Source organism: Pecten maximus, chromosome 12 (genome assembly GCF_902652985.1).
Source record: "Pecten maximus chromosome 12, xPecMax1.1, whole genome shotgun sequence".
NCBI classification, from domain to species: domain Eukaryota; kingdom Metazoa; phylum Mollusca; class Bivalvia; order Pectinida; family Pectinidae; genus Pecten; species Pecten maximus.
The window spans coordinates 13,259,360-13,283,316 of NC_047026.1; the positions used below are offsets into that span (position 1 = coordinate 13,259,360).

The 23,957-nt window shown below is 35.9% G+C and overlaps 1 protein-coding gene across 1 annotated transcript; it reads right to left on the reverse strand.

Annotated features, from left to right (window-relative positions):
• Window positions 1–353: 353 nt before the first annotated feature.
• On the reverse strand, window positions 354–22,341 carry LOC117339371 (metal tolerance protein 5-like). Its single transcript, XM_033900925.1, has 10 exons — window positions 22,234–22,341; window positions 21,500–21,674; window positions 20,729–20,886; window positions 9,238–9,331; window positions 8,361–8,508; window positions 7,225–7,381; window positions 5,312–5,482; window positions 4,666–4,788; window positions 4,326–4,439; window positions 354–3,387 (listed from the first exon to the last, which is right to left on the reverse strand). Exons 5-10 carry the CDS (start codon window positions 8,436–8,438, stop codon window positions 3,083–3,085), a joined length of 948 nt encoding a protein of 315 aa, XP_033756816.1. The 5' UTR covers window positions 8,439–8,508; window positions 9,238–9,331; window positions 20,729–20,886; window positions 21,500–21,674; window positions 22,234–22,341; the 3' UTR covers window positions 354–3,082.
• Between the last annotated feature and the right edge of the window lie 1,616 nt (window positions 22,342–23,957).

A 23,957-nucleotide genomic window follows, 5' to 3' on the forward strand; every position in this document is an offset into this window, starting at 1 on the left:
CCAACTTATAAGAGCATCACCAAACTCGTATGTATCAAGGACAGAATCAAATGTTAAAAAATCATCAACCAATTATCATACAGAAGCTACGGTAAATGTACCAATTTTGGCGTACTACTATTTAAATACATAACGGACAAATATATTAGCGTGATGATGGTGACAATACTTGTCATGGAAAACAATGTTCAACATCTGCAATCATGATCATAAATTCAACCGATTTTAACACAAAAACCCCTAAAATGATATAACCACTAAAACACGTATGTTTAGCGTATGCACATTTTGTATATGTTCTTGAATACATTTGGACAAAGAACAGACAGGGAAAAAGAAACAAAAACGAAAAAAATGGTCTCAATTTTAATAGGATTAATGCATACTTTCAGTTTTGACAGTATAACAAGTTATAATCAACATCAATATATACTGTTATCGTACATATTTTAATCTTATTCTAGCGCTCTTCCCGCTTTAAGTATTACACTAAATTATGATTGCGCTGATTGCACTTTATATACTCTGTTTCCATATGAAATAGATTTAGCGCGCGAAACAAAGTACGTTTACAGTAAGCGTGTGTTGAGATAGCTCTACATCCATTTTAATAGTGATATGAATACATGCAAAATTGCTGAATAAATTCGTCAAATATTACTTCGTAAAATATTTATTCGTAAAATATGACTTACTTATCCAACTCATCTTCTTATCATGTGAATCAATGCTTCCCTGTGAAGAATAAGCAAATGTTATAATTAAAATTCCATTACATTTGACAAAAGAGAATCATGTTTTATTACCTGGTGTATTCAACCGCGACTAAGTATATACTGTACAATAGCAAATTGCATGGCCAAGACGTGTGTTGTTGCTGCTGTATAAGTGTTTTGCTATCTTAGTTTGTTGGTTGGTTACGACCTCTTAAAATATATCAAAAATGTCCATATATATGTGTATAGTATAAACGCTATTTGCATGTATTTGAATTTGCTTTTTCTAATCAGTAAGCAAACTAACCAAACAGATTCAAACCTCATAATTGCCTAGTGTTCGTAATTTTTAAACATTTAATTAATATCCATATATAGATGTAAAATGTGAATCAAAGGAATTTAGGGCTACAAAAAATATCATAACCAGTTAATTACATGTATCAGTGGAAACAGGTTAATTACATGTATCAGTGGAAACCAGTTAATTACATGTATCAGTGGAAACCAGTTAATTACATGTATCAGTGGAAACCAGTTAATTACATGTATCAGTGGAAACCAGTTAATTACATGTATCAGTGGAAACCAGTTAACTACATGTATCAGTGGAACGCCTTAAATAATTGTCTAGCACCAATACCAAACAGAGAACGATTCCCTACAATACTCATGTACGATGCACCTAAACTACTGATAATACGATATTGTTAGGTTAAGGCTTTGAATTTCTAACAATAGCACAATATAAACGTAACTGTAATAAAACAGGAATGCAAAATAGACCCTTCGAGGCATATCAACATTATTATATAAACAACAATCAAATTCAAAATAATTATTTTCAATAAAAATATTATTAAAACTAATTAAAAAGTAACATATATAATAAATATAATAAGTAGCTAATTAGCTGTACCTCTTATTTATTTTAATACTTAAAAAGATAAAACATGCAATTTTTAAACATATGATAGATTTTGACTTTTTTTATTCCAGTATAAATGCAGCATATCCTTCCTAAGGCACACTCACATTCCGTATCTTATTTGAAGTCGTTCTTACTGTAAAAAAACATTAACCTTGCGATAACCTTATTTCGCACTGAAAACATTCAAATAAATTATCATTGCACAGATTGCAACTTCTGCTAAATTGTTTCTACAACAATTATTATTGGTGCATCAATTCAACATTGAACTAAAATTTGAGCAACCAAAGCAGCAGTGCGTTTAAACTAATGCGACATTTAACATCAATGACATCTGTGTGATAAAAAGTACGTACTTATTACAGCACGCTGTTATGAGGATGTACTTATGGCCTTGACGTTTGATGCAGAGAAACAAAGCTTTTGCTGACATATACAAAATTGTATATCGAAGGTACTCTACAAAAGACAAACAATGTATGAGCTCCCTTGAATCCTTCCAATACAAATGGAGATACACTTCAGCCAAAAATAAAACTGCATCACACAATATTTTTCAGTGATGCAAAACAAACTATTTTTTTATGCCAAGGAGGTGACGTAAAAAACCTTACGATAGGTCAAAAGGCATTTCAAAACATCGGGTGACACCACCTAACGCTGACACAACTATTTATGAATTAACCTTGATTTGACCTAGATTTGTATGGCGGGTGTCGTTGATTTGACCTAGATTTGTATGGCGGGTGTCGCCGTGAGCAAGATTTGTATGGCGGGTGTAGTGATGAAGCAGAAGACGCTTACCCGTCGGAACACCTGGTTGTATTCTCATTGTGCTCCATGGGTCTCCATGAAAATATATATTTTTGTTATTCATATTGTGTTCTGGTTTATCGATTTTGAGTTAAAAAATGCTTTTTCGTTACTATATTGGTATTCTCTGTTGTTTTCATACGTGTCGATGCAAGTAATAGTTTGTGTTTCCTATGGGGTATAACGCCTCTGCAACAACCAGGGTTAATATGAGGGCGGATATTCATAAAAAAAAGCTTAGAAATAAACAGCAATTGGAAAGAAAATGCAATCAACGTACTAACAGGAATGAAGTATAATCGTTATTTTAAATTATCTTTGCACTACTTGAACTTTCGACGGGTAAATATAACAATAAGATATAATGTGAAAATAATACTAAGAACGACAGTACAATAAACTACTACAAATTAAAATTCAGAAATAAATTTCATGAAATAAATATTTACATAGCAATATATGCATGTATTTGATATGTAAATTATTACCCAAATGCAATAGAATTAAAATCATCAAAGGAGATTTGTGATAATATTGTAAAATTAAACAAAAGTGTAAATACCCCTAAATGCACACCACAAGCATATTGAACAAATTATGTTAAAAGTCTTCTCTTCAGGACCTAGACTGTTTTATGTTCACTGGACGGCTTGTGCTCGTATTCGTAATCCAAATGAACAAATGCTCTCTCTACGTCTGACAAACGCTCCAACTTCTTTTGAAGCGCTTCTCCGATGTCATGCGCTTCGACCAATTTCATTTCTTCCGGAAGCACGATGTCCACTTCAACTAGGAAATTGCTGCCGAAGTGGAAAGCCCTGACCGTGTCAACAAACAACACCTTGTGATGGTGGTTAACACAAATCCACGTCAACTTCTTCAGAAAATCTGGCTTGGCTGTGTGGCCTGTAAGATGCTTTATTTGAGCTGTAAATGAGTGGACAATAATGATTTTAATCTTGCCTGTAACAAGCATTTTCATTGGGTTAAAATTCAGCCCATAACGTAAAAAATGACGTCGCCGTTTGTAACGTCACTTTTGACTGGCCGATATAGCGGCGTGATAAGTTAACTAAATTCTAACAAAAAGAGCTCGTCCATAAAAATGGATTTCCATATAGATTAATAAGATCGTGTATTATTGTTGTTGATTAAATCATTAGGATTAGCTTCGCAATAAAGTTATAGTACAGACCGCTTTTATGTTAGATCTCCATAACATAAAAAGATATTATAATTAATCTTTAAATAACATGTTAAATACTTATTTGACCATATATTTTAGTTATTGTATCCTATATCTTGTGGTATGATATTGCCAGTATTAGAAAACTGAGTAACATTTCAACAATCTGAAAACGTTCATAAAAACTTAATTCAAAACTAAGTCATGAAAATGTCTTTGATAAAACTGGTAAATAAACAAGTTTAAATGGGAAATGACGTAGCATCAGTAATGTTTTATAGCAAGGGTTCTATCATGCTCTACCCAGTTGCCTTAAAAGTTAGAGTCAACATCAAAACAAAGAGTAAGTATGGTCGACTAAAGTACGAATAGGCTGTTTATATACTTTATACCATAACAAAAGTTACATGCTCTACGTCATATCCGCTGACTCTTCTACTTTTATGTTTTTAATTGAAAGTGAATAATCCATCGTCCTCCGCGTCTATGTTTTCTATTCAACTTCCGGTATTATAAACGATCCCTTTAAGACTGTGTTACCAGGTATAACTTATATTTTAGTGTTACCAGGATATAAAATACATTTCTATACCATGGCTACCCTTGAATGCTTTTTTTGTGGGAAACAATGTATAGGCTCTTATCAGAGTAGCATATCTAATATCTAAATGAAACTTACTGTATCCGGTTATGCACCAGCTAATTATGATGTATATAGAAATGACCATAGCTCCTATAGGGTCCATGTACACCAAGCCATATTCTCCAGTCTTGTTCAAAAGTTGAGTAGAACCTTAAATTAAGAATAAATTCCAAAATAATTGTTTTAAAAAAAACACGTTTATTTATTATCAAAACGTAAAATAGCAATGGCCAGTTTGTTCTATTAGAGTCCGTGATGTTGTAATGTATGACAATGGTAGTATATATCATATTATTAATATACAAAGAGGAGACAAAAAGGAACAACTAGAAGTCCTCTGAATCGGTGTAGGGTAAATAGTGTACAATGTACATACCTAGGTAGCCGAAGATTATAGCAAAGCTATTGGAGACAATGTCATTTCTGTGGTCCTGGGCCAAGGCCTGAACGCTAGGACTGCGAATACGGCGGCAAAGAAGGAACAATACCAGCTTCGATACTTAAAATAAGCAGTAGCAATAAGCAAAACGTTTCAATCAATCAACAAGTTTGTATCAATAACAAATTAATTGAACACATGGTTATCATGTTCTCAAGCTCATGCCGTACGGCCATGTAATCAATATTGTTTGACACATGTGTGATAACCCTATTTTGATGTCATCAATTCATAAATAAGTCTTTCCGTTTGTGTGGAAATAAGAGAGTCTTACAGGGAAATTTGAAACGCTTTATCTCATTTATATCAATTATGTGATACATAGAAGCTTATGCTCGTGTGAGGGGAATATGGAATATATACAATAATGACCTATGGAAAAACTTAATTTTATCTCAATAAAGTGTCACTAAACTAATCTCTGTACTTGAGTACGATGATGAATGTCCTACTGCAAGTTGCTCCTTATTTCTGGGTCAGAAAAGGCAGGATGGAACCTCAAGGACCGGAATATGGGAGGTGGAAGCGCATTACTAAACCTCTTCCATTTCTTTCTCCTGAGGCAATATGACAAAAAGCTTACCTACAGCTGACAATGTGATGACTATGGTAGGGATGTCAACCGTTGGTGGGTCGCTACCGTGATCATATAAAGCGAATATCTTTTCCACAGATTCACGGATTAATTGAACAGAAGCAAAACTCATAATCACGGAAAGAATGATGATGGAAATGGGCTCCAGTTTTGTCCGACCTACAACAGTAAGAAGTGGTATATTTGGAACATTTCTTTTAAAAAATGTCTTGGGGTCTCTGTATTGTCTGGTACTATCTCCAGTCCCGATAGATTGTCGTCATAGTGACGATCATATCCGAGGATAAAACCCATCATAGGATTTGTCGTGAACCTCAGAGAAAATAAGAGAAACTGATTTAACAAACTATTTTTTTTCCATTATTATGTCTATGACAAGACTTGAAGCATGCTTGACAAACATCAGTAACTTAATTAGTGTAAGAGGCTGCAATTTAACCAGGATAACAAAAACCTAACATGATTATATCTAATTAAATCGAAGCACTGGTATCTTTAATAGTTTCAATTTTATGATATAAGGTTCCGATGTATATATATGACGCGATGAGTCAAGTAGGTTTTCAGCTTTTAAGGCACATCGTATCACTTTCATACGTCTAGTTCACTAAAGAACCACATACATTCTTCCAGAAATTAAATCAACGACCTATTCCCAGCAAATTAATCTTAGACCTATTCCAGGAATTAAATCTAAGACATATTCGCGGAAATTAAATCGAAGACCTATTCCGGAAATATAATCTAAGACATATTCCAGGAAATTAAACTAAAACCTATTCCCGGAAATTACATCAAAGACCTATTCCCGATGAATTGAATCTAAGACCCTTTCCCGAAAATTAAATCTAAGACATATTCTCAGAAATTAAATCAAAGACATCTCAAAAATTAGGCCAAAGATCTATTCCAAGAAAGTGTATGATCTATCAATTTAGTTTTCTTCCCCTTCCAGACAATAAGTGGGATTTCTAATACGGCATAAAACAGTTAATTAGATAACTACAATTGCACAATGTATGATAATCCATTCTACCATGTTTGCTATGCAACGCCAGTTTTGATTGGTTTAAAACCATGTATTATTTTCCAATAACCCACGCTCGTGCCAATAATACACGATCGGAAGTCACGGCTGTAACAATTTTATATATCTAATATTCACCCATTTTATAAAAGGTTACCATAGCCGAGTGGGCTAATGGGTTTGTCTTTCAATAAATTTTTATCACGACGCGAGTTCGAATCCTACGGAGGCCCCCCTTTTTCTTCTTCTTTTTTCTTTCTTTTATTTATCCTTTTTTTTATTTTCAAAATCAATGCTATATGATAGATGCTCTTGATCGTAGTACTGTATTGCCTGTATATTTCATCAACAAATAATGCAATACTCAAGAAATAAATTACAAGGTTTTCTCGGGTTTTCTTTGCTGTTTTTCTATTAGAAAGAGGTCGATCTCAGAACTAAACGGTACATGGTAGAATAGAAATAATCAACTTTGACTCGTGTATTGTTGCAGGATATACAACTCGGACTCGGATATTTTGCAATTTTAATTAATAACTCAGGCCTGCGGCCTTCGTTATTAATTCAATTGCAAAATATCCTCGTCCTCGTTGTGTATCCTGCAATAATACACGAATCATCGTTAATTATTTCTTAAATAGTCACGATATTAAATTATAAACATATATACATGTATTATGATATAACGTTGATACATGTTCGCATGTGGTAAACATGTTAGTACCGTAATATATATTGTTTCATGTTCTTTGTCTCTATGTGATCGTTTGTAACTAACTTGTCTTGATAAAGGGGCGGATTGCTTCAAAAATTCGAATATTTTCTTGTCTGCACTCTCGTCATTTTATTTGTCACGAACTATAAAAATATTTACCTTGGGGGTAAACATATGGGTCTCTTCGTTGAACCATTCTAGCTGTGATCCAGATAACAAGCCCTGCAGCTAGGTCAACACTGCTGTCCACTAGACTGGAAATGATGGATATGGAGCCTGATAGGACAGACGCTATCGCCTTGGCCACAAACAAGAGCTGGTGTAAATGGAAGAGAGGCGTTAATCAACTTAAATGGATGCATTCACTGTTATTAAAGCAACTGAAATAAGCATCATCTACCGAAAACATTGATGAAACCGAACAAAAACGATTTACAAATCCATTACTCACTGGAAAAATTTCACGTATGTCTCTCTTTCAAAAAAGAGCGATTGTAAATATTTTATTGATAGTACAAGATTATCTGTAAATTCATTTAAATATTTAATAACGTCTCGCGTCTCAAGTCCATCAGACCATAATTTTATCAATTCTCCTTAATGTAAGGGAATTCCTAAAGGGAACTGAATTTTAATTTTCATGCTCAGTAAACGTTAAGTCAAATAGTTATCAGAATCAAGAAGGTGTTAAACTAATGAGGAAAACATAATGAACCGTCATCGGAACAATGGAGAAGATACATGCGGAAATGAGAACAGCAAGTGTTATCGCAATGAGTAGAATATGTTTGTCACATTTTGCAAGCGAAAAGGTGCAGCATTTATCAATAACATGTCACAGCAATAATCGATTTGGAATCCGACTTGTTAGAATTACAGGAAACCCAAATAGATAGAAACTCAGCAAATAGGAAAGGTGTAACACCGACAAAAGAATCCATCTGAATTTCGTATACTTTCGTGAGAATGCATTATATAACAATTATAATTTGTCTGATGAATGTCACAGGGTACACTCCGTACGTAGTGATGATGTATGAGCATGCACCTTCACATCCAAATATATACCTACAGTAGTAGGTAATGCTGGTGCATTGACTTGCACTGTTACTCCACGGAAGACTACAGACTGACAGAACATATTTGATTACGTTCAGGCCTTTTTAAAACGTCACCTAGTTGGCTAGGACGTGTTTATCTGGAGAAAGATAATGTGGTCAGGTTTAGCCACCTTAATGAACGGTGTTTGCAGTATCCTAAGTATAGTTATTTATAACTCCTTTGTCTCTGCTTACCACGTTGGTAAATAGACTTAGCTTGGCGTAGAACACTGCTTTACGGCGGAGTACTGTCACAGCTTCAGCATTAGCCATGTCATCATCTATTTCCAACTGGATCTCTTCGTACGCCTCGATCAACTCATCTTGAGCCTTGTAGTATGATCTGAAAGTATGTAGCTACCATGAACTCGTCATGTTTACGCAAAATCAACTCTCAAACATCCCTAAGGAACACTTGCTTGACAGACTACCTCAGAATGGTTAAGGAATAAATATGGGAACACTGTATATTGATACTGAGGAAATGGAATGAAATGGAAAAAGAATCGGAATGGTTTATTGTTTGTCATTTGCACTATAGATTAGATAGCATTAACATGCAAAAAAATCCCAAACTTGATCATTGATTCATTTCAATTAGGAGAGTTTTGGAATGAAATGCACAATACGAATTTGTACCTAGTGTAAATACACTGGATCACCGCATTCTCCAGATCCAAAATGAACACACTAATATAATATTCAGAGACATGTTCGTATTGATTAATATTCAGGAATATTGTCCACATTATAATATTGACATTCATAGTTGTGTTCCCACTTGACCCATCAGGAGGTCTATCTTGAACCTCTCATGAACACTTTAACCATATATCGCTAGAAGCTTGTTTAGCTTTACGCACAACGGTTCTAATAATTGTGTATATCGGGGACCCCTTCATAGATTACCATGCATCAACGTTAAATGATTAATTTATTCAAGAACATTGCTACTTGTTCTGTCTAAGCCAAAACTTAAGTTCAACCTAGATATAAATTCAGCCGTAAAATAAAGTCACAATTAATAGCTAACGGGAAACATTCAAATATGGAGATGTTATCGGCTGCTTACCGTATACGTTTCGAGCATGACTTATCAAGATTGTGACTTTGCTTTTTTGAGGTAAAAAGGCGAAGAGAGGGTTTCCAGGCGTCATGATTATTTCCTGTAGTGGGAGACGAAAAGAATATTATATACATGTAGTTCACGGAAGGCATATAACCTAAGGAATGCACAGTCTCTATCAAAGGGGTGTGATAGAGAGAGCATAGGGGAACGATATCAATATGCATGGTAAAGGGGGTGACATATATTGTACATACAGAGCAAGATTATAATAGAGGGGCAACTTTAAGTCTTTATAAGGACCAAAAACGTGAAATGGAGGTGTTACTGTATAACTATTATTATTCGGGGGATTTAATTTCGCTATGTTCGTGGTCAGTAAGTAAAACAAGCGAAAAAAAAAATACCCACCGAATATTAATATATACTGAAGATTGCTTACAAAACGTGTCTGAGCGAAATCAAATGCTCGCGAACTGGTTCGACTGGGATATTCGAGGATCGAGGGTATATTAGATATCTGAGGATCGAGGGTATATTAGATATCTGAGGATCAAGGGTACATTGTATATCTGAGGATCGAGGGTTTATAAGAAATTTGAGGCTCGAGAGTATATAAAATATCTAGGGATCGAGGGTATATTAGATATCTAAGTGATCGAGGGTTTATTAGATATATGAGGATCGAAGGTATATAAAATATCTTAGGATCAAGGGTATATAAGATATCTGAGTGATCTGATCAATGGTATATTAGATATCTGAGGATCGAGGATATATTAGATATCTGGGGATCAACGATACACAAGATATCTGAGGATCAAAGGTATACCAGGTATCTGATGACCGAGGATATATCAGATATTTGAAGATCGAGGGTATATAAGTTATCTAAGTGATCGAGGGTATATCAGATATCTGAGGATCGAGAGTATATAAGTTATCTAAGTGATCTAGGGCATATTAGATATCTGAGGATCGAGGGTTTATAAGATACCTGAGGATCGATTAAACAAGATATCTGAGGATCGAAGGTATACTAGGTATCTGATGATCGAGGGTATATCAGATATCCGAGGGTCGAAGGTATATTATATATCTGAGGATCGAGGGTATTTTAGATATCTGAGGATCGAGGGTATATTAGATATCTGAAGATCGAGGATATATTAGATATCTGGGGATCGACGATACACAAGATATCTGAGGATCAAAGGTATACTAGGTATCTGATGACCGAGGGTATATAAGATATCCGACGGTCGAAGGTATATTATATATCTGAGGATCGAGGGTATTTTAGATATCTGAGGATCGAGCATATACATGTATTAGATATCTGAGGATCGACAAAATATAAGATATCTGAGGATCGAGGGTATATTATATATCTGAGGATCGATGGTATATTATATATCTGAGGATCGACAAAATATATATATGAGGATCGAGAGTATATTAGACATCTGAGGATCGAGGGTATATTAGACATCTGAGGATCGAGAGTATATTAGATATCTTAGTATCTAGGTTATATAAGATATCTGAGGATCAAGGGTATATTAGATATCTTAGTATCTAGGTTATATAAGATATCTGAGGATCGAGAGTACATTAGATATCTGAGGATCGAGAGTATATTATATATCTGAGGATCAAGGGTATATTAGATATCTTAGTATCTAGGTTATATAAGATATCTGAGGATCGAGAGTATATTAGACATCTGAGGATCGAGGGTATATTAGACATCTGAGGATCGAGAGTATATTAGATATCTTAGTATCTAGGTTATATAAGATATCTGAGGGTCGAAAGTATATTATATATCTGAGGATCGAGAGTATATTAGACATCTGAGGATCGAGGGTATATTAGACATCTGAGGATCGAGAGTATATTAGATATCTTAGTATCTAGGTTATATAAGATATCTGAGGGTCGAAAGTATATTATATATCTGAGGTATCTGAGGATCGAGGGTATATTAGATATCTTAGTATCTAGGTTATATAAGATATCTGAGGATCGAGAGTATATTATATATCTGAGGATCGAGAGTATATTAGATATGTAAGGATCGAGGATATATTAGATATCTGAGGGTCGATGATACATAAAATGTCTGAAGATCGAAGGTATATATATCTTGGACGACAGTCAAGCAACTACATTTTATCCGGTTGCAGTATTTTCCTTCAATGTGATAGATGTGAGATAAAAATATACAAAAAATCACAAAAGACAGTATAAAAAACTCGTATAGATAAGTATTACTTTTAGAGACTAATTCGCTATTGTTACTTATTTAGTATTGTAAATGATAATTGAAATTTCATGAGAAGGCTGTTTCGTCTTTATGTGACTCGTCAGTTATGCTTCGAAAATAAATCGCCTTATCTCTATATGGAACAAACAAGTTGTAACTGGATATTTCAACTTTACCTAACAGAGGCGTTGTTTCAAATGCAGGATTATCCTGTCCTTGTAAATTATTCCAATGTGAGGATTTTTGGTGTTCCAAATTAAAACGACTCATATTTTTGCCTACTAAATAACTGTATGGTGATGACCAGTGTAACTATCTGGACTCCACAACTACTTTTGATACGCGACCTGAATTTTTTAACAGAATACAAATTATTTTCATGCTTTATCTTGGTTTTCAGCCGCATTAACATTTCTATTGTTAAGATATGACAGGTAACATTAAAACCTCTTCTTAACTTGCTGTTTTCCGATGACTTTGTGAAAGTGAACTTGCCTTCTGAATCCTAACATTAAAATATTGGTTTTTTTTCCAACATCCCTTCTGGATCTGCACACACTTGGTGCATCAATGACAAAGAACAGATGTTTGATGTCCCTTGCATCACTGAAGAGTTCTAGAAAGAAGTAATAGCTGTTTGATGTCCCTAGCATCACTGATGAGTTCTAGAAAGAAGTAATAGCTGTATGATGCCCCTAGCATCACTGATGAGTTCTAGAAAGAAGTAATAGCTGCACGATGCCCCTAGCATCACTGAAGAGTTCTTAAAGGCCAAACAGCTGTATTATGTCCCTAGCATCACTGTGATGTTCTAGAAAATTAGTGATAGCTGTATGATAGCCCTAATATCACCGACGAATTCTAGAGGGATACAACAGATGTATGATGTTCCTAACATCACTGACAAGTTCTAGAAAGAAGAAATAGCTGTATGATGTCCCTAAGAATCAGCTCTAATATGTATTTTTATATTCATTGATATTCATATCTAAGGTGACATTCTTAATGATCATTCCTTTGAGATAAAGATGCAATGAAAAACTTGTTTGTGGTTGACAAATATGGGCATGACCGCAGATGTCATATGTCTGGATATGTGTATACACATATGAAAGTGTGAATGGGATTTCAATCGCAATGATTTTGTGAAGTGTGTACCAAGATGGTCCTTCAAGGACTCGCCAGTGATACGAAGGGTCTATAGTATTGATACCCTAGAAAGTGACTAAGGAAGAATTATATTCAAAATATGATAAAATTTAGATTGTTAACAAATTGATAAAACACCGAGGTCAGTGCCATCTGCTTCTATAACTAAACATTAGTTTTGGCCATTTCATTCTGACTTTCTAACGTTTTTGTTAAATTGTCATGCTTTTGGTCTCTAGTATCACTGATATGTCCTGTAGCGACGAAACAGCTGTATGTTTTACTGTATCTATTCACTTGATTAATATTCATTTATGTTATTTATGTCTTTGTTATTACCTATGTTTCTGTGCTACATGACCTACATTTGTAACTGTGTCATAAAAATAATGCAATTAATCATACAAACGATATATATTCACTAGTATGTATTTTGTAAAATACATAATCCCTCTACCTCGCACACTGATCAAACCGACATATCCGCTTAAAGGTAAGAAATGCTTCAACGAAACAGATGTCTGGTGATGCACTGCTGTAAACCAGTCGGTCATTACAGATAACTGCATGTATATCAATAGGATAGTGTCCATATGTTTAATGTAAGGGAAAGACATGAAATGATCAGATAAGCTTCTTACAGTATTATTAGCTTTCCAGAATCAATAAAACTGATGCAGAAACTAGGTCAATTTGAAAACGAGACAATACTCCTTCGGTTTATAATTAGTGGAAAACACACATGTGATGTTGGACAGGACTGTGATTTTTCATCAGATATCGTAAGTAAGATGAGAATAAATCGTTATATGGCAATCAGATGAATGATTTTGAAAGTTTGTACAAAGCCGTCTGCAACTGGTTAGTATTCAAAAAATATATATATTAGCCCCTCCTCCCACTACATCAACAATTGAGTAGGGACCTCCTCCTACTACATCAACAATTGATTTATAACGAGTAGGGACCTCCTACATCAACAATTGATTTATAACGAGTAGAGACCTCCTCCCACTACATCAACAATTGAGTAGGGACCTCCTCCTACTACATCAACAATTGATTTATAACGAGTAGAGACCTCCTCCTCCTACATCAACAATTGATTTATTACGAGTAGGGACCTCCTACATCAACAATTGATTTATTACGAGTAGGGACCTCCTCCTCCTACATCAACAATTGATTTATAACGAGTAGAGACCTCCTCCTACTACATCAACAATTGAGTAGGGACCTCCTCCTACATCAACAATTGATTTATTACGAGTAGGGACCTCCTCCTACATCAACAATTGATTTATTACGAGTAGGGACCTCCTACATAAACAATTGATTTATTACGAGTAGGGACCTCCTCCTCCTACTACATCAACAATTGATTTATAACGAGTAGGGACCTCCTCCTCCTCCTTAATCAACAATTGATTTATTACGAGTAGGGACCTCCTCCTCCTACATCAACAATTGATTTATAACGAGTAGAGACCTCCTCCTACTACATCAACAATTGAGTAGGGACCTCCTCCTACATCAACAATTGATTTATTACGAGTAGGGACCTCCTACATAAACAATTGATTTATTACGAGTAGGGACCTCCTCCTCCTACTACATCAACAATTGATTTATTACGAGTAGGGACCTCCTCCTCCTCCTACATCAACAATTGATTTATTACGAGTAGGGACCTCCTCCTCCTACATCAACAATTGATTTATAACGAGTAGAGACCTCCTCCTACTACATCAACAATTGAGTAGGGACCTCCTCCTACATCAACAATTGATTTATTACGAGTAGGGACCTCCTACATAAACAATTGATTTATTACGAGTAGGGACCTCCTCCTCCTACTACATCAACAATTGATTTATTACGAGTAGGGACCTCCTCCTCCTCCTACATCAACAATTGATTTATTACGAGTAGGGACCTCCTCCCCTACATCAACAATTGATTTATAACGAGTAGAGACCTCCTCCTACTACATCAACAATTGAGTAGGGACCTCCTCCTACTACATCAACAATTGATTTATTACGAGTAGGGAACTTCTCCTAATACATCATCAATTGATTTATTACGAGTAGGGACCTCCTACATCAACAATTGATTTATTACGAGTAGGGACCTCCTCCTACATCAACAATTGATTTATTACGAGTAGGGACCTCCTCCTACATCAACAATTGATTTATTACGAGCAGGAACCTCCTCCTACTACATCACCAATTGATTTATTATGAGTAGGGACCTTCTCCTCCTACTACATCAATTGATTTATTACGAGTAGGGACCTCCTCCTACATCACCAATTGATTTATTACGAGTAGGGACCTCCTCCTACTACATCAATTGATTTATTACGAGTAGGGACCTCCTCCTACATCAACAATTGATTGATTACGAGTAGGGACCTCCTCCTACTACATCACCAATTGATGTATTACGAGTAGGGACCTCCTCCTACATCAATTGATTTATTACGAGTAGGGACCTCCTCCTCCTACATCAACAATTGATTTATTACGAGTAGGGACCTCCTCCTACATCAACAATTGATTGATTACGAGTAGGGACCTCCTCCTACTACATCACCAATTGATGTATTACGAGTAGGGACCTCCTCCTACATCACCAATTGATTTATTACGAGAAGGGACCTCCTCCTACATCAACAATTGATTTATTACGAGTAGGGACCTTCTCCTACATCACCAATTGATTTATTACGAGTAGGGACCTCCTCCTACATCAACAATTGATTTATTACGAGTAGGGACCTCCTACTATATCAACAATTGATTTATTACGAGTAGGGACCTTCTCCTCCTACATCAACAATTGATTTATTACGAGTAGGGACCTCCTACATCAACAATTGATTTATTACGAGTAGGGACCTCCTCCTACATCAACAATTGATTTATTACGAGTAGGGACCTCCTACATCAACAATTGATTTATTACGAGTAGGGACCTCCTACATCAACAATTAATTTATTACGAGTAGGGACCTTCTCCTCCTACATCACCAATTGATTTATTACGAGTAGGGACCTTCTCCTCCTACATCACCAATTGATTTATTACGAGTAGGGACCTCCTCCTACATCAACAATTGATTTATTACGAGTAGGGACCTCCTCCTACTACATCAACAATTGATTTATTACGAGTAGGGACCTCCTACATCAACAATTGATTTATTACGAGTAGGGACCTCCTACATCAACAATTGATTTATTACGAGTAGGGACCTTCTCCTCCTACATCACCAATTGATTTATTACGAGTAGGGACCTTCTCCTCCTACATCACCAATTGATTTATTACGAGTAGGGACCTCCTCCTCCTACATCAACAATTGATTTATTACGAGTAGGGACCTCCTCCTACATCAACAATTGATTTATTACGAGTAGAGACCGCCTCCTACATAAACAATTGATTTATTACGAGTAGGGACCTCCTCCTCCTACATCAACAATTGATTTATTACGAGTAGGGACCTCCTACATCACCAATTGATTTATTACGAGTAGGGACCTCCTCCTACATCAACAATTGATTTATTACGAGTAGGGACCTCCTCCTACATCAACAATTGATTTATTACGAGTAGGGACCTCCTACATCATCAATTGATTTATTACGAGTAGGGACCTCCTACATCACCAATTGATTTATTACGAGTAGGGACCTCCTCCTACATCAACAATCGATTTATTACGAGTAGGGACCTCCTCCTACATCAACAATTGATTTATTACGAGTAGGGACCTCCTACATCAACAATTGATTTATTACGAGTAGGGACCTCCTCCTACATCAACAATTGATTTATTACGAGTAGGGACCTCCTCCTCCTACATCAACAATTGATTTATTACGAGTAGGGACCTCCTACATCAACAATTGATTTATTACGAGTAGGGACCTCCTACATCAACAATTGATTTATTACGAGTAGGGACCTTCTCCTCCTACATCACCAATTGATTTATTACGAGTAGGGACCTTCTCCTCCTACATCACCAATTGATTTATTACGAGTAGGCACCTCCTCCTCCTACATCAACAATTGATTTATTACGAGTAGGGACCTCCTCCTACATCAACAATTGATTTATTACGAGTAGAGACCTCCTCCTACTACATCAACAATTGAGTAGGGACCTCCTCCTACATCAACAATTGATTTATTACGAGTAGGGACCTCCTACATAAACAATTGATTTATTACGAGTAGGGACCTCCTCCTCCTACTACATCAACAATTGATTTATTACGAGTAGGGACCTCCTCCTCCTCCTACATCAACAATTGATTTATTACGAGTAGGGACCTCCTCCTCCTACATCAACAATTGATTTATAACGAGTAGAGACCTCCTCCTACTACATCAACAATTGAGTAGGGACCTCCTCCTACATCAACAATTGATTTATTACGAGTAGGGACCTCCTACATCATCAATTGATTTATTACGAGTAGGGACCTCCTCCTCCTACTACATCAACAATTGATTTATTACGAGTAGGGACCTCCTCCTCCTCCTACATCAACAATTGATTTATTACGAGTAGGGACCTCCTCCCCTACATCAACAATTGATTTATAACGAGTAGAGACCTCCTCCTACTACATCAACAATTGAGTAGGGACCTCCTCCTACTACATCAACAATTGATTTATTACGAGTAGGGACCTTCTCCTAATACATCATCAATTGATTTATTACGAGTAGGGACCTCCTACATCAACAATTGATTTATTACGAGTAGGGACCTCCTCCTACATCAACAATTGATTTATTACGAGTAGGGACCTCCTCCTACATCAACAATTGATTTATTACGAGCAGGAACCTCCTCCTACTACATCACCAATTGATTTATTATGAGTAGGGACCTTCTCCTCCTACTACATCAATTGATTTATTACGAGTAGGGACCTCCTCCTACATCACCAATTGATTTATTACGAGTAGGGACCTCCTCCTACTACATCAATTGATTTATTACGAGTAGGGACCTCCTCCTACATCAACAATTGATTGATTACGAGTAGGGACCTCCTCCTACTACATCACCAATTGATGTATTACGAGTAGGGACCTCCTCCTACATCAACAATTGATTTATTACGAGTAGGGACCTCCTCCTCCTACATCAACAATTGATTTATTACGAGTAGGGACCTCCTCCTACATCAACAATTGATTTATTACGAGTAGGGACCTCCTCCTACTACATCACCAATTGATGTATTACGAGTAGGGACCTCCTCCTACATCACCAATTGATTTATTACGAGTAGGGACCTCCTCCTACATCAACAATTGATTTATTACGAGTAGGGACCTTCTCCTACATCACCAATTGATTTATTACGAGTAGGGACCTCCTCCTACATCAACAATTGATTTATTACGAGTAGGGACCTCCTACTATATCAACAATTGATTTATTACGAGTAGGGACCTCCTCCTCCTACATCAACAATTGATTTATTACGAGTAGGGACCTCCTACATCAACAATTGATTTATTACGAGTAGGGACCTCCTCCTACATCAACAATTGATTTATTACGAGTAGGGACCTCCTACATCAACAATTGATTTATTACGAGTAGGGACCTCCTACATCAACAATTAATTTATTACGAGTAGGGACCTTCTCCTCCTACATCACCAATTGATTTATTACGAGTAGGGACCTTCTCCTCCTACATCACCAATTGATTTATTACGAGTAGGGACCTCCTCCTACATCAACAATTGATTTATTACGAGTAGGGACCTCCTCCTACTACATCAACAATTGATTTATTACGAGTAGGGACCTCCTACATCAACAATTGATTTATTACGAGTAGGGACCTCCTACATCAACAATTGATTCATTACGAGTAGGGACCTTCTCCTCCTACATCACCAATTGATTTATTACGAGTAGGGACCTTCTCCTCCTACATCACCAATTGATTTATTACGAGTAGGGACCTCCTCCTCCTACATCAACAATTGATTTATTACGAGTAGGGACCTCCTCCTACATCAACAATTGATTTATTACGAGTAGAGACCTCCTCCTACATCAACAATTGATTTATTACGAGTAGGGACCTCCTCCTCCTACATCAACAATTGATTTATTACGAGTAGGGACCTCCTACATCACCAATTGATTTATTACGAGTAGGGACCTCCTCCTACATCAACAATTGATTTATTACGAGTAGGGACCTCCTCCTACATCAACAATTGATTTATTACGAGTAGGGACCTCCTACATCATCAATTGATTTATTACGAGTAGGGACCTCCTACATCACCAATTGATTTATTACGAGTAGGGACCTCCTCCTACATCAACAATCGATTTATTACGAGTAGGGACCTCCTCCTACATCAACAATTGATTTATTACGAGTAGGGACCTCCTACATCAACAATTGATTTATTACGAGTAGAGACCTCCTCCTACATCAACAATTGATTTATTACGAGTAGGGACCTCCTCCTCCTACATCAACAATTGATTTATTACGAGTAGGGACCTCCTACATCAACAATTGATTTATTACGAGTAGGGACCTCCTACATCAACAATTGATTTATTACGAGTAGGGACCTTCTCCTCCTACATCACCAATTGATTTATTACGAGTAGGGACCTTCTCCTCCTACATCACCAATTGATTTATTACGAGTAGGCACCTCCTCCTCCTACATCAACAATTGATTTATTACGAGTAGGGACCTCCTCCTACATCAACAATTGATTTATTACGAGTAGAGACCTCCTCCTACATAAACAATTGATTTATTACGAGTAGGGACCTCCTCCTCCTACATCAACAATTGATTTATTACGAGTAGGGACCTCCTACATCACCAATTGATTTATTACGAGTAGGGACCTCCTCCTACATCAACAATTGATTTATTACGAGTAGGGACCTCCTCCTACATCAACAATTGATTTATTACGAGTAGGGACCTCCTACATCAACAATTGATTTATTACGAGTAGGGACCTCCTACATCACCAATTGATTTATTACGAGTAGGGACCTCCTCCTACATCAACAATCGATTTATTACGAGTAGGGACCTCCTACATCAACAATTGATTTATTACGAGTAGGGACCTCCTCCTACATCAACAATTGATTTATTACGAGTAGGGACCTCCTACATCACCAATTGATTTATTACGAGTAGGGACCTCCTCCTACATCAACAATTGATTTATTACGAGTAGGGACCTCCTCCTACATCAACAATTGATTTATTACGAGTAGGGACCTCCTCCTACATCAACAATTGATTTATTACGAGTAGGGACCTCCTCCTACATCAACAATTGATTTATTACGAGTAGGGACCTTCTCCTCCTACATCACCAATTGATTTATTACGAGTAGGGACCTCCTCCTACATCAACAATTGATTTATTACGAGTAGGGACCTCCTCCTACATCAACAATTGATTTATTACGAGTAGGGACCTCCTCCTACATCAACAATTGATTTATTACGAGTAGGGACCTCCTCCTACATCAACAATTGATTTATTACGAGTAGGGACCTCCTCCTACATCAACAATTGATTTATTACGAGTAGGGACCTTCTCCTACATCAACAATTGATTTATTACGAGTAGGGACCTCCTACTACATCAACAATTGATTTATTACGAGTAGGGACCTCCTCCTACATCAACAATTGATTTATTACGAGTAGGGACCTCCTCCTACTACATCAACAATTGATTTATTACGAGTAGGGACTATTTTTTGCTATAAATACTAACCAGATGTTGACTCCTGTGGTTTATAATAATAATAACCCACGTAGTGATCCTAAAATAGTACGTGGACTGTTATTATCATCAACTTTTAAAATTAAGTATCTTATTGCTATATTATGATTTATTCTCGTCTTCCTCACCATATCAAAGAAAACCACATTCATTCCCACAAGCACCTGTGTCAAAATACCATAAAACACTATATGAAGCTGTATATGTACGACTGACGGGGAAAACTAAAATAAAATATCACCTCCAATTATACTGCTGTTTCGAGGGAGCTACCTCCGTCAACCTGATGTGGTGTCGACTTTCCGTCCCGTCATCCTTACAGACGGACGAGTGGGCTGAACAACTGACTCTTCCGATATAAAAACTTTCTTCTGGGGTCAGTAGATCATCAGGTGTCGGCTAAAACAAGTTGGATAAAGATTTACATTTGTTCAAATTTATTCATATCTAAAATTGACAATTAACATTCTGGAATAGGCCTGACGATTGTCTATATTTTGAAATAGGAATTGATTTATTGTAAAAGTATTAATTTTCATTGGCGATTTATTTTCTTTGATTCCCTTTGTACTTCTTGTAAACGAACTCAAATGTCCAAAAATTAGTAAAACGTTGAATTTGAACTGTTTTCTTTTAAATATTATTGGACTCCTTGGGTATAAGTTATCCACGAAATGAAAAGCTCGTGAAAGCGACAAAATAAGAGAGCCAATAAAAATAAATTCTTTTGCATGACACCAGAGAAAATACATGATTGGCATTTAATTGCAGACTTTATTAGAGCATTGGGATTTGACCTGATTTTACTTTTTATTTCGATTCAGTTACACAAGTATAAGTCTCGTCTGTCAATACACCTCTTATATAATGAGTGTTGTATTGACAGACAATGCTATGGTACCTGTGGCCCAGTATGTTTTGACTTGTCAACTGTCGATTGTTTCATAAGCATTGTTTATTGGACAAAGCGAGTAATTGATACAATATATAGACTACTATACCGAAAACTTACAACTAATGTTTTCAAAGGAATTTCATTCGCCCATCCAGGTAAAGTCATCAAAGGTAGGTCTCCTGATGACATCCGTCTGCGTAGTGGGACTTTAACATCCTGGTCACGGGCGTTAATATCACAATCATCTTTAAACTTAGACATTTTCTCAATATCACATGGTCGACCGGATACCCTTCAAGGCAAACAATTTAACATTGTTTTGTCAATACAGTTTGGCACTAACAGCGCAACATATGTAGTGTCTGAAATTACTTCATCTAAAGAACATTTTTCTTTCACTATAAAGTGTAATCAATTGGACAAAAATACATTGTATCATGTTTTTAAATTAACGGCATATATAGAATATTTGCTATTTTATAATAGAACGAAAACGTAAATTTTCAGCAATGCACATAAGCTAGCAAATCAACGCTTGCGACCTTTTTATGTAAACTGTAAGTCGACAGACCTAACGATATATCGTAACAGATATGTAGAGGTTTTAGTGCCTCGGTAAAATGTCCCCACGTGGTCGCAGCAAAGCTATGCTCTATACATAAAGCGACACCTCGAATACGTATGTTTGTCTACACAACACTGTAGGTCACAAGCTTTATCACTGTCCATATCCTAACATTTTAATCGCCATTAATGCAACAGAGCATACACACGTGACAATAACAAACATGATGACATCGTGTGTTTTAATATATACAGCATTGTCTTGGAATATATAATGTGGAGCTTACCTGTACCGTTACTACGAGAAGGTTCCTAGGACGTCCTGTTCTGATAAACAATATGAACTTGACCTTGTTAAATAAGCCTGCGAGCAGACACATTTATATCCTAGGATGCTTACCTCTGTATAGTCAGTTTCAGAATAAGAATTCAGTTCATGGTCTAAGGGAGATAAATGTTGTTAATTTGGTCCAACATGGTATCGATTTATGAAAAATAAATACATGATATACATGTATACTGTACAAGATATATACTTCTGCTTACTTGGTCATACAACGTGTAAATGATTTATATTGTCCTGATTTTCTCCTCCAAAAGAACCAAAAAATAAAAACAAGAACAAAAGCGATAAACTTTAATAAAATATCTTAATAAATTAATACATCAGTTATTTTCAACTATCGGAAGACGAACCGATAAATGATTGTACAAAAGACATAAGATATAAGCACCTCTAAATACAAATTGAGAGTTACAATGTAGTAGGGCCCAAATTAAATTGATTTGCATAAAAAAAACCCTGTTTTGTCCTTCTAGGACTCGTCAGTAATGCTAGGGACATCAAAAACCTGTTTTGTCTTTATAGGACTCGTGTGTGATGCTAGGGACATCATACAACTGTTTTGTCCTTCTAGGACTCGTCAGTGACGTTAGGAAGATCATACAACTGTTTTGTCCTTCTAGAACTCAAGTGTTGATAACTAGGAGACTGTGGAGTAAACTAAAACCGTTCGAAAGAAATGTCGATATAGTGGTTGGGAAGGTGAAACATCCCCATTATTCAACAATTTGTCTTAACAATTTTTCATTGTTGGATTTAAAAAGGAAAATTCGACCAACTACAGGGAAAGAACTTAAAAGATTTTTGAATTAAAATCGACAGGAGCTTATTGCCCAAATCCAGTTTTTGTACAATTTTGTATAATAGATAACTTTGAGAATACCATTATGCTATTTACCAATTATCGTGCTAGTTCCCTCTGTAAAATCATATAGTCAAACCATTCATAGTTCTGCTGATAGACAATTATAGGGGGTCTTCCCCGAACACCAACTCTGGTTAGGGTGGGGTGTGTACATAGGGGTTAAGGTGTGTTGATAGGGAGTTATAGTCTGTTACAGAAATGTCCTTAGTGTAAGAACACAGGTAAATCAGAACACAGGTAAATCAACTCACCTGTTAGATGATCAGAAAATCATTAACTGCTAATGGAATATTATTGTATTGTATAATGTATCAATAATTGCCAAACTATTTCAGAAATAGTGTATGAAACTGAATCACACTTTGGAAAATCATCATATTTGCTTTGATATTTGAATTATCAACATCTCGGCATACATACAATGTATGTACTTACTGAATCTTGAATTATAAAACAATTGTATCGTTGGATACTTTTGAATCATAATTTCTCTAAAAGGTTTGATCAAACTTTAACATTTTGTTTAATTTTGTGTCGTATTGATTATCATTTAACTACTTTAAAGATCAGTTCTTGTAGAAAAATATTCTTGTGTGTGTCTGTTTCAGGTTTAGTTAATAGAAATAGTTTTTGTTTATCATACATGGAATGGCGAATGCACAGGTCAGCGTTAACTTCATCAATAACAAATATTGTCATAATTAATAGTTAACATCTAAAATTAGTGCTTTGAATTTATAAAACAATTTCTTATTTAATTATTTCTTATTTGTATATTTAATCTGATATTGTCATTATCAATA